Raw genomic sequence first — 17,284 nt, forward strand, 5'->3', positions numbered from 1 at the left:
AGGATTGAAATGAAAGGAGGTCCTCAGAGGACACGCTGTGAAAAGGTCTCACAAGGGGGGGACAGGCTGTATGTGAATAAGTGTGTGGGGGTGGGGGGGTATTTTTAGTGTATGTTCCCATGTGCAGCTTGGGCGAGGGGGTTCGGCGGTTTTTCTGCTTCCGCGCCGGCAGGCGTATGCCGTCTAAAGCGAGGCGCAGCAGAGAGAGAGAGAGAGAGAGAGAGAGAGAGAGAGAGAGAGAGAGAGAGAGAGCACATCGTGATGTTCTGCGTTGACCCCGCGGCCCACGGGAGCGCCCATGTGGAGGTAGATGCAGCGAGGGAGATAAACCCGGGCTCTGTTAACCCGGAGTAACCCCTCCATCATCCCCTTTATCTCTGTGTCTGTCCCTCTCTCTCCATCCCTCGTCTTATTCCTCTTTCCAAGCCCTCTCTCGGTGCTTTCATCTCAGATCAAATAATATCTCCCCCCATATTCCCAACCAGCGATTCCCCCCATGGCTACAAACGCTGTGAGCTTTGGAGATTGTCGGTGCACTTTACCAGCAAATTTGGCTCGGTGATACTCGCCTGCTTTTTTGGGGGGGGGGGTAGAAATTGCTATGTGCAGTGCCGTGAGTAGATGACTCTAACCGTCCTTCTTTGTCTCTTGTGTTCTCCGTTTCTTTGCATCCTTCTACACTTCCCCCCCCCCTCTCTCTTTATCTCTGCTCCGCTCTCTCTATCCCAACTGCAGATGAACAGACCTATCCAAGTGAAGCCAGCAGACAGTGAGAGTCGAGGAGGTATGTCTCTAATTCCTTCCTTCCTCCCTCCCTCCCTTCCTCCCCTCCTTCCTTCGCCCCCCCCCCTCCCGTCCCCGTAAACACGGACGCCTGTGTGGATCAGCCTCACCATTATCTGTCCCATTAGACGACACCCTCTACCTCGACGCGGGCTGACAGCGGGGCCTGGCAGGACCCCTCACTATTCAGAACACATTAGTAAGCCGAGCTCTCCTTTTTGTGAAGCTGGCCGGCCCGCCTCCAGCTCCAGCCTCGGAGTTTCATCATGGACCATGTCGATGTGCGCACAGTACCCCCCCCCCCACACACACACACACATGCACACGATCACGTAGATTCTGCCATAGTTTGAGGGAAATTCCAGTCAATTTACTTTTCGTCAAACACTTTAACCAGGGATAACACAATAAGTAATAACTAATCATATATATAGACAGATGAGTGAACCCACATTGATAGTTATCACAAAACTGTGTCCAGGAAATGAAGCGCTGATCTCCCTGAAGGGCGTTTATGGGCTAGCTGGCCTTATATACAGTAGATGCCCACCAGGAGTGGTGTTTCCTCCTGTGCATGGGTTTGCATATGTGCTTGTGCGTGCAGGCGTGCGTTTTGCGTGCATGCATGCATGTGTGAGGTCCGGCCGTATTGACAGCCAAGACAGCTTAACGGACATTTTCTTTGTCTAGACTTGTAGTGACCTGCTCTTGACATAAATCAATAGACTGTACAAGAGAGGATTGATGCAGTTTGACTGGGTTTGGCTGTAGTCCTTGAAACTTTTCAGTTGTTAATACATTCAACACCAGAGTGAATCTTCTGTCAGGAGAGGTGGTGATGAAAAAAACAAAGCGAATGCGAAACAGAGTGAGAGTGAGAGAGGGAGAGGGAGAGGGAGAGAGGAAGGATGAGAGACAGCGAGAGGAAATAGAGCATGGGAGGAGGTGAAGGTTGATAAGGAAGAGAGGCAGAAGGACTGAGCGAGAGGTGTTAGCCTGTGAAAAAGGAAAGTCAAGGATCGGGGGGGGGGTTGAGGGGGGGGGGGGAGAGAAATTGCACAGCTTCTTCTTCTGTTTAGGCTGGCCATTCTCTAAGTATGATTGATGGAGCTGGAGGGAACCGAAGCGAGTGCTCAGTGTGGAGGAGGAGGAGGAAGGGGACAATGTAAGACCTTCATCCCTCTCTGTGTGTCTCTGGTCTCTCTCTCTCTCTCTCTCTCTCTCTCTCTCTCTCTCTCTCTCTCTCTCTCTCGCTCCCCTCAGCCCACTTCTGGCCCACCCCCCCCATATCCTCGCCCCTATCTCTTTTCTTCTTTTTTTATCTCCACCCCCTCCTTTTCCATACTTTTATTTTTGGCTGATCCGTGTCCTTGTTTTGTCCTTGTCCCATTCCCTCCTCAGATTAAAGTGTCCAACACGAATCCAAAGAAAGACTTAATAGTGCTCGACCATTACACCACCAGTTCCTACGTGAGAGAACAGGGGAAAGAAAGTTGTCGGGGGTCACAGAATTTAACATCTTATTCTGTTATTCACAGATAAATCCAACCGGTTTCGTCCTGGTTTCACACCCGCGGCGGCTGTGTTTCTAACTTTTCCGCAGGTTTCTAAGACAGGGAAGACACCCAGCATGCGCAACACGTTCTCACATTTAACCGCCCTCTCGTTGTTTGTTGGTTGCTGCTGGTCTCGGAGACAATAATGACAGCCAGTGTTGCAGCGGGTGGTGATTTCTTATTCCAGCATGTGCGGCTTAAAACAGGGGTTTCAAGAGGTGTAAATTGAAAACTGGAATATGCCTTTTAAGTCTAATAAAGAGTAAATCAGCGATATAGAACCAAAACAAAAACACAGAAAAATAAATGGGGAAAAAGGCGGCAGCGTTTCTCAGTTAATCACAGCTGGAAACAGTCCACCTTCTCCCATCTCAATCAGTTAAGTAGCAAGGTGCCACGGTCGCTTGCTGCCTTTATTTCCTGTCAGTCCAGCAGGTAGGAGCTTCCCACCGAGTAGCACTACGACTCAGAACCATGCACATTTATTATAAATAAACAAGGATAATAATAATAATCATCATCATCATCATCATAATACTAAATAAATATAAATTTAATATAAATTAATATAATAATAATAATAATAATATGGGTCTAACAATGCCTTTCAGTTTGTTTTCATACTTTGTCTATTCAATGTGTGCATGTGTGTGTATGTGTGCATGTGTGTATGTGTATATGTGTGCGTGCGTGCATGTGTGCATGCGTGCACGCATGGGCTTGTGGTACAATTTTGAGAGTCTAGGCCTTCTAGATGTATATCGATTTGAGCTCCCACTGAATATGTTAGTGTGTGTAGGTGTGTGCATTGTGTGTTAAGAGGCCTTCTCCAAAGAAAGATGTAATGTTTATTGGTGCCTTCCCAGAGGAACTGTAAAGGCTTTGGCCGCCAATAAGGAGCATACTGTGTGTGTGTGTGTGTGTGTGTGTGTGTGTGTGTGTGTGTGTGTGTGTGTGTGTGTGTGTGTGTGTGTGTGTGTGTGTGTGTGTGTGTGTGTGAGTGAGTGTGTGAGTGAGTGTGTGAGAGAGAGAGAGCGAGGATAGAGAAAACAGAAAGAGTGCGATAAAGATGGACAGAGGTAGACATTTTATGATGTGTGTGAGCATGCCTGTGTGTGTGTATGTGTGTGTCCTCCATTCCTGATGTGCGACCCTCTCTTGTAAACACTCCCCCCCCCTCCCCCCAGTGCAAGGCCAGAGCGCAGATTAGTCTTGTTGACTCGGCAAGGACACCCTGTCAGGCAGAGGCAAGCGGGGAACAGACCCTAAGAGCACGCATGCACGAGCACGCACACACACACACGCACGCACGCACACACACACACACACACGTGCACATGTTAATACATGGTGTGCGATCATAGGCGTAGACATCAGGGCTCATTAATTTCCCTACGTAAACATCTGCAAGTGCACAAGTGCTCAGAATGACTAACATACAGGCTTGTGCTACAGCACGTGTGCCGCCATTGTGCACGTCCGCACTTTCACCTTTGACGAGATGTTTCCCCCCCAGTTTATCAGTCCACCAATCATTCACTCGTGCTGTCATGCACTGACATCTTTGAACCAGTGTTGGAGACGGATCTGTACTAAATCCAAAAACGCTATGATGCCCCCGAGCGCGATTTGACAGTATTAAAATGAGCATTTCGACTGTAAGCACCGTGCGGTTCACTGAAATGATATGTATGACGTGAGGCTGAACACATGGGTCTCCATTGGGTTGATGTATTTACTTTAACTAAGGTAAAGGTGTAGTGCAATACGTTAGCAGTGCCCGCCAGCCATAATGGGAAAATAACAATGTACGAAACTTTCTAAGAATGACAAAAATTGTGACAAATCTAACATAAACTATGGAGCGGATGCTGTATTGTATTGTTGATTTAACCCTGGCCCGGCGCCACCAGGGGGCGTGAGGGGGCGTTGCCCCCTCAGTTGTAGTTTTAGCCCCCTCAGTTTACGTTTTATGGTTACTGGTTGTGAAATAAATTATTTGATTTTGAAACGGTAGTCTTATGTTGTTATTTAGCCTTTCAGCAGATGCAATAGCATGATTAAATCAATGAATTTCAGTAAACCTAGGCATAACAGGGTGATAACCTACTGTTGTACTATATAAAAAGATTTGCACCCTCGCCATTTTTAACTGCCCCCTCGTTAACTTCATCCTGGCGCCGGGCCTGATTTAACCGTTCTTTAGCTAGCTTATAGTTAGGCCAACCCGCTGACTGTTACCCACACCTTTGTTTTGTTTTAGAAGACAGAAAACTCTTTGTGGGTATGCTCAACAAGCAGCAGTCGGAAGACGACGTGAGGCGCCTTTTCGAGTCTTTCGGCAGTATTGAAGAGTGCACCATCCTCAGAGGTCCGGACGGAAACAGCAAAGGTGAGTGTAAAAAAAAAAAAGAAAAAAGAAGAAGAAGGTGTCTGTGACATTGAACTAGAGGAGATTTTCCACAGGCTACCGCACAGAACTGATTGGCTTTTCAACGGTGGTGATAATGTAAAGTTCACCTTAACAATTTCACGTCGAACGGTGCCGCGTTGGGCGAGGTTCCAATCAACAGATGAAGGGTTGGGTAAGATTTATTTTGGGTTTGAAATTTCTACAGTAGCTAAACACCGTCAGCAAGTTTTGAACATGAGAACGGGAGCGTGTCTTATGTTCCCTCAGACCCCATTTCATTGAATTCAGCTGAACTCAACCTAACCCTAACCCTAACCCTGACCCTGACCCTAACCCTAACCCTGACCCAACACTTCTCTTAGCCGCTAGCTAACCTCGATAGCTAACTCACAGAGCTGAGTGAACATAGGCCTGGGCCCCATGATGAGAACGAGAGCGGCAAACCACAAGCTTGTTATAATAATAATAATTATAATAACAATTACATTTATATAGCGCTTTCCTAGACATCCAAAGCGCTTCATATTGCTATGGATTAACCCCACTGACCTAACAAGTCGGCTTACATGGCTCCGCTCACTGTATGAAATTTACCCCCCCCCCCCAAAAAATTGCATTTCCTACAAAGAAATTAATCGACGCTGTCTCTAGGCCTGAGAAGAAAAAGAGGAAGGAGTGCCAGAGAGAAAACACAAAACTTGTCAACGTCTAACATAAGTCAAACACCTCATTAAACGCAGGGCTTCGTGTCGTGTCCTTTCGAAACATTCTCGGGATACGACACAAGTTCACCGCATAAAGTTCATCAGTGGGCTTAACAGCCATTAAATGTGGCCAGATGATAACTAAGCCTGCTGATTACAGTGGGCTGATCGTTCCGATTCCTCCGTGAAGCTTCATTAACAAGGCCTCATCAGCCGGCTTACTTGGCTAAGTGGGCTTTAGCTTGATAATTACTGGGAACTTGATAATTCAAATTCATCAACAAGGCCTGTCAATAGTAAGCGACACCAAAACACTGTGGCATTTTAAGCCCCGTCAAACAATTCCGAACTCGTTAACCGTTTCGGAGGGGCACGTTTAGCCCACTTTGCCCACCCAACTGATCGTCGGCGCGAATACAAATGTTTCCAGCGGAGGGGACTTGCGTTTACTTGTCGCATGATGCCTTTTCCCAGTTGAAAAACATCGGGGACATTGCCCTTGAGCACGTGCACGAGTGTCCCTGGCAATATTTTGGCGATACCCTGAATACATAATAGAGTATCAACAAGATCTTCAACACACAGTTCTGACACCTTCTCCGCTGATGCCTTTCTTCGCTTTACGGGTCTTTTCTTCTTCTTTTTTCTATCTGTTTTTCTGTCCTTTTTCTGTTACTTTTGGAATTTTTTTCTCTCTTTCTCGCACTCTCTCTCTTTCTCTCTCCTTCAGGCTGTGCATTTGTAAAATACTCTTCTCATGCTGAAGCTCAGGCAGCCATCAGTGCACTACACGGCAGCCAGACAATGCCTGTGAGTATACCTTTTGTGTTCATGCTAATGTGTTATGGTAGTGTGCATGTGGGGAGGGGGGGTAATGCGAGAGAAGGCAGCCTAAATCCAATATGGTCACAGTTTGCCTTTTCTCTTTCGCTGTGTTATCATGAAAAACAATGAAAGGATGGGATGGGCACACTCTGTGACTTTACACGTTAAGATAAGATATGCCATGGTGGATACTTTCATCCATTCAAACATGGGCCTGCCCGTTTTAGCACTGATGGCGCTAGTGGATCATTTGTGTGATGGAGGTGGCAAGATTCTGCCTCTTAATATTACATGAACGTAATTACTGAATCTGTTTGCAGTAAAAAAAAACCCAAAACAAAACTAGTTGTCCATGATGAAAGAGTTCCCTGCATTGCTTGATATAAGGCCCTGAAGGAGCAGTAATAAAGGACACATCTGGTTTTGAATATGATCTTGAAGGGTCTATAGGACATCAACATCATATGATATGGTGGCAGGCACACCAAGATATTACTGCAACATTAATTTCACAGTGGTCAGTGTTAACTCTGTGCTGTTTGACAGGTGACACTGGCATTTTACTGGTGATTTGATGAAGACAGAGGCGAAACATAACCATTTTGGCTTTGTCTGATTTGGCATTTGATTGCTCCAAGTGTTTATCTGAGCGACAGTTCACACCGTCGTGTGTCCTTTAGTGGTCTGTAACCTTTTCCTGACTTCCTGCCGTGTGTGTGTGTGTGTGTGTGTGTGTGTGCGTGTGTGCATAGGGTGCCTCATCCAGTCTGGTGGTGAAGTTCGCCGACACAGATAAGGAGCGCACCATCCGCCGTATGCAGCAGATGGCTGGTCAGATGGGCATCTTCAACCCTATGGCCCTGCAGTTTGGAGCCTACGGAGCCTATGCTCAGGCAAGATGCCCCGCATAACGCCTCTGCCATTCAACAGTGTTTATTTTTCATCTTAGAAAGATCTCAATTAAGTGTCCGTGGACCAGCAGAGCACTCAAACCTCATCGCCCCATTAATTTTAAATCATTTCCAACATCGCCCTCTAGCCAATTGGTTTCCAGCATTTCCTTTAGGGTTTAATGTAAAACAACCTGATGAATGCTGATACTGAAATATATGTAAGCATACAGTATCAACCCGATGAGGTCCATGCTCAACACTTGCTTTCTAACTCACATGCAAGCATTCAAGTGATGTCGGATTGTACATTTCTCTGAGTAGCGAACAACACAGCCGTCCGAGTAGTTAGCGTTCACACGCTTTATTGTAGTTAAAATTGGGGGGAAAAAGATGGAGGTGAGCGAAATTGGAAGCAAGTGTTTTCTGTATGTGTGGCTTGCACAGGAAATTGCATGCCGTAGCACTATAGCTATCAAAGAATATCCATCCATCTTTCAAATTTCTACTTCGGGTCAGGTTTTGGTTTTATTGTATGAAATTTCTTACTGTTCATGTACGGCTCTCTGCGTTCGGCCGTAATGAAAAGAGCGATTACATCGCAACTCCGACAATGTTCATGCAGCTCCTCCCTGGTCGGAAACTCGCTCGGACCAAAATTCCAACACCGCTTGAATGCAGGGTCTGTCTCACCTTTCACACCAACTTTACTGTTTTTTTTTTCTCGTTTTGTCTTCCTTCCTCTCTTCTCGCTTAACATATGTTCTTCCTTTCTCGCCTTATTTTACTCCCATCATGCATTCACCCTCTGATCCACCCCCACCCACCCAACACTGTGCAGGTGCAGCAGCAGGCGGCATTAATGGCGTCTGTAGGCCAGGGAGGCTACCTCAGTCCCATGGCAGCCTTTGCGGCTGCCCAGATGCAACACATGGCTACCATTAATGGCCTCCCAGGGGCGCCCCTGACCCCCACGTCAGGTAACTGTGGTGTGTGGTCAAAAGTTAAGGGCCCTTACCTTTGAAGAACCAATACATGGGAAATGAATAAGGCGTGTTTAAGAGTACGATCACAGAGCTCACCCCCCCCCCATAACCAATGATTGTCACAAGTGACTGTAATATTTAAACACACAGTAAAAAAATAATAAGACAGTCTTCTTATTAATGTGTTCATGGACATTATGGGTCAATGTGCCATTTAAATTAGCCATGAATATGAAGAAATTATCTCAAGTATATTTTTTCACGAGCCCCCATGTGTTATATATGGATGCAGTAGAAATACAGCATACCATCTGAGACAAATACTACATAATTGGGATCCCCTTTGACACCATCAAGAGTATTGACTATTCTCATTTAATCTTTCTAACCCCTTGGCTACACTGAACATGTAACGTATGCAGACCGTTGGCGGAGAGGCTGCTGCAACCCTTCCACTGTAATCAGTGAAACCGGCTGCGCCAGGTGAGAGCAGCATGTACGTGGTGGGCATGCGCCGCTGTGCACCGTCCACTTGCACAGAAATGGGTCAAAGTGTCTATAAATTAAACTACCGGTATACAAGAAATGGCTCTAGCTTTTGGTAGTTTGGTTTTGAGAATTTCTATTATTATTTATTGTTTCCTGTGACCTGCATCCTTTGATAAGAGATTGAAATGTCAACCTGAATGACAGGGATATGAAAAAGGTCAATAAGAAAAAAAGATGAGCGATCATTGATCATATTGACCTAACGTTACCTCCCTGGTGACTCTGAAAGCTCGCCGTCTTGTTTTACCTGTGTGTGACTCACACAAGCCTATGCTGCACATGTGCTGCAGGTGTAGCCGGTAAAGTTTCATTCGGCGGCACGTCCGCTCTGGGAACGGTCCACATATGTTACGTGTTCAGTGTGGCCCCAGCGTAACAATGACATCTAATGGTTATTGGGTCACAATATGGATGGGCTCAAGACAAGAAATCAGCCCTGACATTCAGTGTCTTCGACGGCCCACTGGACCGGCCCTTCTGACCTTTGCAATAATTTCCAAGCTCTGGCCACAAACACGGCACAACTTGCTGATAATGTCTGAGAAAAATACTGTGGTTGGATAATACTATTTTCTCTGTATCTCTTCTTGTCTCCTATTTGGCTCTCCTACCTGTCTCCCTACCTGCGGGCTACAGGTGGTAGTACCCCCCCAGGTATCAGTGCCCCAGTGACCAGCATCCCTTCTCCCATTAGTGTGAACGGTTTCACTGGTCTGCCGCCCCCCCAGCCGAACGGACAGCCGCCTGCAGAGGCTGTCTTCACCAATGGGATACACCCTTATCCTGGTAGGTGTGGTATATGCAGATGTACAATGGAACGTGCACACACACACACACACACACACACACACGCACTTATAATTTGATGATGTTATTGTGCAGTGAGAATATTAATAATTGGTATTTCACTACAAAAAAATGAAAACGTGCGTGTTTGATCAAATAATTTCACCATTTTGAAAAACAATTACTACGTGCATGATGTACCAAAATGTGGTAAAAGTTGGGATCTCAAATGACACATACTTAAACCAAAGCAGTTTCCAGATGTATGCTGCTGGCGTACAGTTAGGAACGACCTCAATGCATGTTTAAGTGGCCAAACCCTGGCAAATGTGGCTCAGCGATGGTGAACACGTTGAGCAGAGAAGTGTTAGGAAAGGTGCCTATGGGCTTGTGGAGTCTCAAGTGTGTATTAGTCTCATGAGCTGCAGCTAGTACCACTTTGATTTTATCCACCAAGAGGAGGAAGAAAAATGCTTGTTTCCCCCCCATTGTCTTCCCAGTGTTGCAGGAGGTGGTTTTTAGGGAGGACTCGGAGAAAAACGGCTTGGGCGTGGCTCCGCGGAGTTGTTTTGGGGTTCAGGGTGGCTGCTTCCTCTCTTCTCTCTCTGAAGGTAGCTGCTTCCTCACCCCCTTCCACACCCTGTCCTACCCGACCCTTCTCTTTTCTCCTCTCGCTGTCAGCCAGAAAGGTTTTTTAAGTGTCGTTGTTGGTTCTCGACAGCGGTGTTATCAACGTGTTTGTGTGTGTGCGTGTGTAAAATATGCATGGCTGAATATTCTCAGTAGTGTGCCTAATGTGCATGTGTGTATAGAGTTGGATAGGCACAGTGGCCCAGTGGTTAGCACAGTTGCCTCACAGCAAGCAAGTCCTGGGTTCGAACCCCAGGACGTCCCAGATCCTTTGTGTGTGGAGTTTGCATGTTCTCCCCGTGTCTGTGTGGGTTTCCTCCGGGTGCTCCGGTTTCCTCCCACCATCAAAAAGACATGCATGTTAGGGTTAATACAGGAGTACTAACCCTAACATTCATAGCATTGCCTGTGCCCCTGACCAAAGCAATATAAAGAAGAACCGGAGTTGGTACCCTGGGTGCTGCAGCTGCCCACGGCTCCTACACAATAGGATGGGTTAAATGCAGAGAAAAAATTTCATTGTAAGAATACAATGTCCAACAAAGTGGCTTTCACTCATTCAATTCATTGTGAAGTGTGACCTAACATGTAGTAGTTGTTACTAAAGTATATTCCTGGTACAGTCAAGTGTTAGCCACATAGGCTCAGAGTAGGTATTTTACATCAATAATTACCTCATTTAATTTTACATCTCACCTATGAGTCATTCTGACAACAGCAGGTGTATGTGTGGGAAATGTATTGTAACTGCAGTTTTGTGTTAAACTACTAAAGTAGATGTTCAGAAAGAAGATGTAACTTCTATTATTGAGGCTTCCCCAATACTAGCTAACACTCGGGTTGAGAGTAATTGTCTTTCTTTCTGTGGTAGTGATGGTAGCTATATTGCTAGTATCTATATGATTTTTCTTTTAATTTTCTTTTCAAATAATGGCCCTTTGAAATTTCACTTTGCTTTTGCGGAAAAATTAACTAGTCCCGAAACACCGTCCAAGGAGCAAAAGTCGAGACGGAGCGCAGGAGAGTTGGGGGGATTGCGCTCCTTGTTCGCAGACACCGAAGTGAGTCGACAAGGTTTTGTTATGCTCTCTAACCTTTCTGCTTGTCCCCCACCTGTCCGTCCCTCTTCCCATCACCCCTCCATCCGTACACTACTCTCTCCTTCCGCCACGCTTCTCTCCTCACTCCTTCCTCTCTACGTTCTTCTTCGGTTGGTCTCCCATTCTTTCCCCATCATCTGACAATCCTCTGTGCCCCCCCCCCCAATCCTTCCATCCCCTTCTCCTCACCGTTTTCTCCCCCGGTCGGAGCAGCTCAGAGTCCCACTGCAGCAGATCCTCTCCAGCAGGCGTACACGGGAGTCCAGCAGTATGCAGGTCTGTCTTTCACTCTCACACAGGCGCTGTAGGGTGTGTACGTTTGTGTGCATGAGTGTATGTGAGAGAGAAAGAGGAGGGGGGGTGTTAAAGGGAGGGAGGGATTCATCAATTTCTGAATTTGAATTTTGTTCTTATAACATTGAGTGTGGGCTGCACTACATCAATTTATTCTCGCTGCCATATGAGCTGTGTGAATACGCAAGTATGTGTATGTGTGTGTGTTTTCTCCTGCCATGAGTGTTATCTGATCTGTGGTGTGTCTGTGTCTCAGCAGCCTACCCTGCTGCATATGGCCAGATCAGCCAGGCCTTCCCCCAGCCTCCACCCATCATTCCACAACAGCAACGAGAAGGTAACACACACACGCGCGCACACGCACACACACACACACATTTTAGTCATTTGGCTGGCTGTCCTCGAGCAACTTCGAGTGAGTGACAAATACGAAGAGCATATATATATATATATATATATATACTCATGTATCTATTTCTGGCATGGACGCAACCTCTGAATCTCCAACCACACCCACTTTAAAAGAAGAAGAAGAAAAAACATCTCAGTGATTCCCACCCCAGTCCCTAATCATCACCGGCATGTCGAAGAGAGAGGGCTGGGTACGCTTACCTGGTCGAAGCAGATTCTCCGATTGGCGAGCGTCACATCCCCGAGAGGAACGGTTCTCTCCGTGATGACGGAATATTCTGACAAGTCCATTTCCCAAAAAAAAAAATCCCCTTCATTTAAGGATTTTGGAGTTTAGAGTTTCATCTCTTGACAATTTCGGGTTGAATACCAAAGAAAGGAAAAGCTGCTGTCCATCAGCGTTGCAGCGACGACTCGGTTCGGCGATGGAATAAAGCCATGTTCATGTCAGTATTTTGTGTAGGTTTCTCTTGAGATGCTCAAAACAAAGCTGCAGACAAACTGTAGTCACACTGGGGAACTCAATGACCTCTGCCTGGAACATGACTAGTCGGAACATGACTGCCCCTCTGTGGCGATGGGCGAAACGTTGTAGAAATAATTAAACGGCCATGAAATCCCAGAGGTTCACGGCGAAGCAGCAGTCTTACCCAGAGTGACTGGCAATGAGTGAACGGGGTGGGGGGGTGTGGTGCCTTGCTTAAGGGCACTTCAGCAGGGCACATGAATCTAGCGAGGTTTGAATGACCTTAAAATTACACAATGAATGCACAAATTCTATCTTTTTTTTTCTCCCATCCAACACTGGAGACAAACCTTGCTTCACCAAGGTTGACGTTGAGAATTTTTTTTTCCAGATTGTAGATTCCCTTATTTCATTGAAAAACAAAAATGTTCCTTGAAAAAGTTGAATTAGAAGTTAAGGTCATGCTTCTATGTCTTTCCCTTCTCTCACTTAGTTTCTCTGTGTCCATTTTTGCTGTTCTTCTTTGGCTCTTTCCCCTCACCGTTGAGCCTTGACCTCCCGTGGACTACATTTATTGTCCTTAGTACACCTCTTTCTCCTCTCTCACCTTGAACTCTGCCCCTTCTCTCTTGTCTTTCTCTCTGTTTCCGTGTGCAGGGCCGGAGGGTTGCAACCTGTTCATCTACCACCTCCCACAGGAGTTTGGGGATGGAGAGCTGATGCAGATGTTCCTTCCTTTCGGTAATGTCATCTCCTCCAAAGTGTTTGTGGATCGGGCGACAAACCAAAGTAAATGCTTTGGTGGGTAAAAATGAATAAAACCAAGAGATTATTGGTTATCTATTCTTATTCTTTTACTAATCACCTTCTTCACCGCAGCCAACAGCCCCGTTCGGCGCTCAATTCCCCCAGCTCCACCACCCCCCCACCCCACCACTGCCCCTTGCCCTCCCAAAACAAAAAAGAAAGAAAAAAAAAGTCATCATCTCAGGGATGGAGAATTTCGATGTAGTTGTTCGAGAGCTGAGAGCCCCTGAGGAAGGATATGGGGATGGGGGAGGGGGGGGGGCAGAGAATCTGTATTTTGGGAGTTCACTATTAATTATTAAAGTAATGTTCCTTTCAGCCTCATATCATCAATGTTATCTTTGGTTTAACAAGTCGGCGATAATTACGACTAGCACAGACTAACGCCGATCAAAATGGGATGAAATGAGTTCTCTTCAACTCTCATTCTCCTGTAGTCACAACCGCCGCCATTTTGTTTGGCTTTTCTTTTTTTAAGAAAGCAGAACGAATGCATGAATTGCTGTTTTTTTTTTTTTTTACTCCTCCAGATTGATGGGTGGCACTCACTCCCCCTTAGTGCCGTCCATACATGCAGAGCACCCCGCCTGGTCTGTCATTATAACAGCTATTAACCCGGATCTCTATACACTGCCGAGAGAATGATTATGATTAACCACTCATTATAAGTATAATGTGCAATAATCCCTGCATCGCATATTTGTTGTTCTTACAGCTTATGATAAACTGGAGGGTCCCAAACGTGTAACTCACTTGGGAATTGCCCACTGCCCATTTTTCAGTTAACTGCACCACAACTGTAATTACCCTCATCACTTCTCTTTGTTTAACTCTTTCAAGGTGTAGGATTTATTTTGTCAGTCATTGCTTTCCAGTAATTTACTCCGACATCAAAGCCAAAAATCAGAATCCCCCCAAACGGGACCTGTTGTGATGTTTTAGTTTCAATGCCATCTCCAAGTTCCTAGTGTGATTTTGGTTGCATGTTGCTCGCTCTGTCATTAGGGTGAACCTACTGATGTTGTATAAGGATGTGCTGTGTGTCATGATCCGTGTATGGATTACATATTGGATTTATTGGATCTGTCATAAGCATTAAACGTGGCAACGCCTATATTTGAATTACGGTGATCGCACAATGAACTGCGATTGGCTAGATACAATTCAAACATTTGCGTTTGAGCAAATGTACACATCGTTTCCAGTGATGACAATGTCATTGAATTGCTTGAAATACATGATCTAGATAATGAAAAATAATGTTTTGATGTTACAGGTTATCTCTTATGTAAGGGTGATACATTTCTATCCTCACTGTTGCAGAATTGTACATAACTACCTTTAGGAGACTTGTTCCTCATTTTGAAATCCATTCTCATCGTCTATTGCTTGATGATCCAAATCTGTCCTCCTCGTTTCATCTTTATCTAACCATCTTTCTCCCCTCATTTCTCCTTCTCCCCCTCTCCCTCGGTCCTATCCCCCAGGGTTTGTGAGTTACGATAACCCAGGTAGTGCCCAAGCGGCCATCCAGTCCATGAACGGCTTTCAGATCGGCATGAAGAGACTCAAGGTGCAGCTGAAGAGGCCGAAGGACGCCAACCGCCCGTATTAGACCCCAGCCCCACCCCCGCAGCCCCTATTCTGGGGGCAGGGGCAGCTGCCGCACACAGGGAAACACAGGTCAGACCAGCAAACATTTTCTCTCACTTCAGTTTGGGGGGGGGGGTGATTAACTGAATCGGCACGTGCACGGCTAAATGCCATTGTATTGATGAAAGCAGAGAAGGCAGGCCCGTTTATGGAAACACCTGACGAGGCTTCGGTAACCTTTTACAAAGTCATAAAACATTTGCAGGTGCTTATTAACTGCCTCGTCATCTGCAAATTGCCTGTAAAGACTACTGATCAAGTACTATCCCCTGGTTGAAAATTCAAGTGTTTGCAATTATTAATTCCGCCCATGTCAGCATAATGTCTTGTTATTTAAGGTTTACTGCAGAGCCCAATAATCTACTGTCAGTTAGTTCGGTCATCAGCTGCGATAAAAACTCAGATGGTAAAAACGCCTCGACACTCTGGGGCAAAGGTTGTATAAAAAAAAACTAAAACCTGCAGCGCAGTCGTCCAAAACAATCCTGTAATATTTTAACCGTTGTTGGAAAGTCTCAAATTGCACTGCCATGCAATGAACATAAAAATGCGTGCCGAAACGTAATAGATTACACAATGGAATAGCTATATTCATACACTGTTTTTATGTTTGTTCATTAACCTCTTCCTGAGGGCAGTCAAGTCTGGGTGCCTTCGATTCATGCAAACAAGATAGTGTCACATCTTTTTTACTGTAGCCTCCTCTTTTTTTTTTGTTGAACAGGGCTACAGTAAGTGACCCCATAAGATGCCCTGTAGGTAAAAGATAATTGGCAAATGGTTCGATGTATTGCACAGGGAAGGAATTGCATTCAAGGGGGGAGACATTTATTACCCTTCAGGCGGGTAATTGTGCAGTTCCTCTTTGTCTCCTCCCTTCATCTGCGTGATGGAGAGTTTAGGCAGTGTCATTCATTCACCACTGATGACTTCATTCAAGGGCAACTCATCACCCACTCAAGAACTAACTGAAGCATACCAGACTGTATCCTGAGGCAAATTACTGCACTCGGAATAGTGCAATCAGATACGAATGTGTCACATTACTATTGATATCAAGCTCTGTTCGAGAACGTTTGTGTGTGCATCTGGGGGGGGGGCGGGAGATGAAGTTTTTGGCGCATGTAGGACAGTACACAATTCTGCTGTCCTGCCATCGCTTGCAATAATGCCTTTTTCTTTAAATTGCTCCTGCACGCCAGTGATAATAACAGGATATTATAAGGTTGAAATCGTGTCAAGGTTGTAATCAACTGAAAACCAACAGAAGCTCTCCAGTCTAATAACACGAAGGATTCTGGTGCTTTGCTGTATATATATAAAAAAAAAACACTTTCAAAGTACAAAACAAAACAGCATCCAAAGTACTGTATGTTAAGTTTATAAAGATTTCATTGAATTAGCTTTAAAAAAGAAGGGGGGGGAGCATCAGAGAAGTAAATGAGCTGACTGCAGGTTTTGCTCAGCGTTGGACTGGTTAGTTTTCCAAAAACTGTCAAAACAAAATCACCTTCATCAAAATCACATTTTTCAGCACCAGACGAGGTACTTAAAAAAAAAAAAAAAAAAGGTACCCTGCAGAGGTGCTTTCCTGTTTAATATGCAAAGAACTACTATAAACACTAACAGGTTGCACAAGGGGAATGATAATAGAGTATTTAAGGCGATTCATGCTCAACAGATTAAATGTCAGTCAAACGGTATGTTGAACAGAAAACCTGTCTGTTACCTAACGGCACAAAACGGAGAACCGGGTTTCAAATCAGACACTTGAGCAAGGCACCCAAGTGAAAGAGCAGTTTTAGTAAGGGTCAACCTCCAATTAAAACCTTTTTTTTTAAAAGGTGTCTGAAAACAATGACTGGCGTGGTGCAGTTTAGTGTTATAGTGGTAAGTTACAACGCTTCTTGCCTCTTTGTGGTATCGGGGAGGTATGGAAATCTGTGACGTTCTGCCCGGTTTTGTTTATATTTTAAATCGGTTTGTAAACATAACTGAAGAAAGGAGAAATGATAATATTCTGGTTTGGCTTTCCAGGTTATGTTGAGCTGGATCACATCTGGACTACTTGCTAACGGCCACCGAGCGCAAACTCGACAACTGGACCACTGAGGCTGCTTCAGAAAGGAGAGCGTTTGATGACCCGAGTCAAGGACACCTCTGCTGGATAAACCGATTTGTGGGAACTCACAAAGACTTTGCATCAGTCTGGTTAGCCCAAGGACCTTTTTTGCCTGCACACAATGACACCTCTCTCCCCCCCCAAAAAAACCCTGCTTGAGTGACAGGTACCCTATATGGACTACAGAGACTTTTAGCTTAAGAAGAAAACAGTTACTAATACAAACACATTTAAAATGACCAACCCCCACCGAACAAATTAAGGAAACACGGATGTCAGTAGTCCAAAAGAACAAGACAAACTCTGAAA

At 45.4% G+C, this 17,284-nt stretch overlaps 1 protein-coding gene across 1 annotated transcript in view; it reads left to right on the top strand.

Moving 5' to 3' along the window:
* celf4 (CUGBP, Elav-like family member 4) overlaps window positions 1-17,284 on the top strand; it is an 87,546-nt gene extending 70,262 nt beyond the window's left edge. Inside the window, exons 3-14 of the mRNA XM_056273549.1 lie at window positions 736-784; window positions 4,603-4,731; window positions 6,187-6,266; window positions 7,034-7,174; window positions 8,013-8,151; window positions 9,343-9,492; window positions 9,993-10,103; window positions 11,436-11,498; window positions 11,776-11,853; window positions 13,051-13,194; window positions 14,688-14,883; window positions 16,891-17,284. Of these exons, the coding sequence (XP_056129524.1) occupies window positions 736-784; window positions 4,603-4,731; window positions 6,187-6,266; window positions 7,034-7,174; window positions 8,013-8,151; window positions 9,343-9,492; window positions 9,993-10,103; window positions 11,436-11,498; window positions 11,776-11,853; window positions 13,051-13,194; window positions 14,688-14,815 (1,212 nt within the window). The 3' untranslated portion in view covers window positions 14,816-14,883; window positions 16,891-17,284. The remainder of the gene's footprint in view (window positions 1-735; window positions 785-4,602; window positions 4,732-6,186; window positions 6,267-7,033; window positions 7,175-8,012; window positions 8,152-9,342; window positions 9,493-9,992; window positions 10,104-11,435; window positions 11,499-11,775; window positions 11,854-13,050; window positions 13,195-14,687; window positions 14,884-16,890) is intronic.

Source organism: Lampris incognitus, chromosome 2, assembly GCF_029633865.1.
Source record: "Lampris incognitus isolate fLamInc1 chromosome 2, fLamInc1.hap2, whole genome shotgun sequence".
In the NCBI taxonomy this organism is placed as follows: domain Eukaryota; kingdom Metazoa; phylum Chordata; class Actinopteri; order Lampriformes; family Lampridae; genus Lampris; species Lampris incognitus.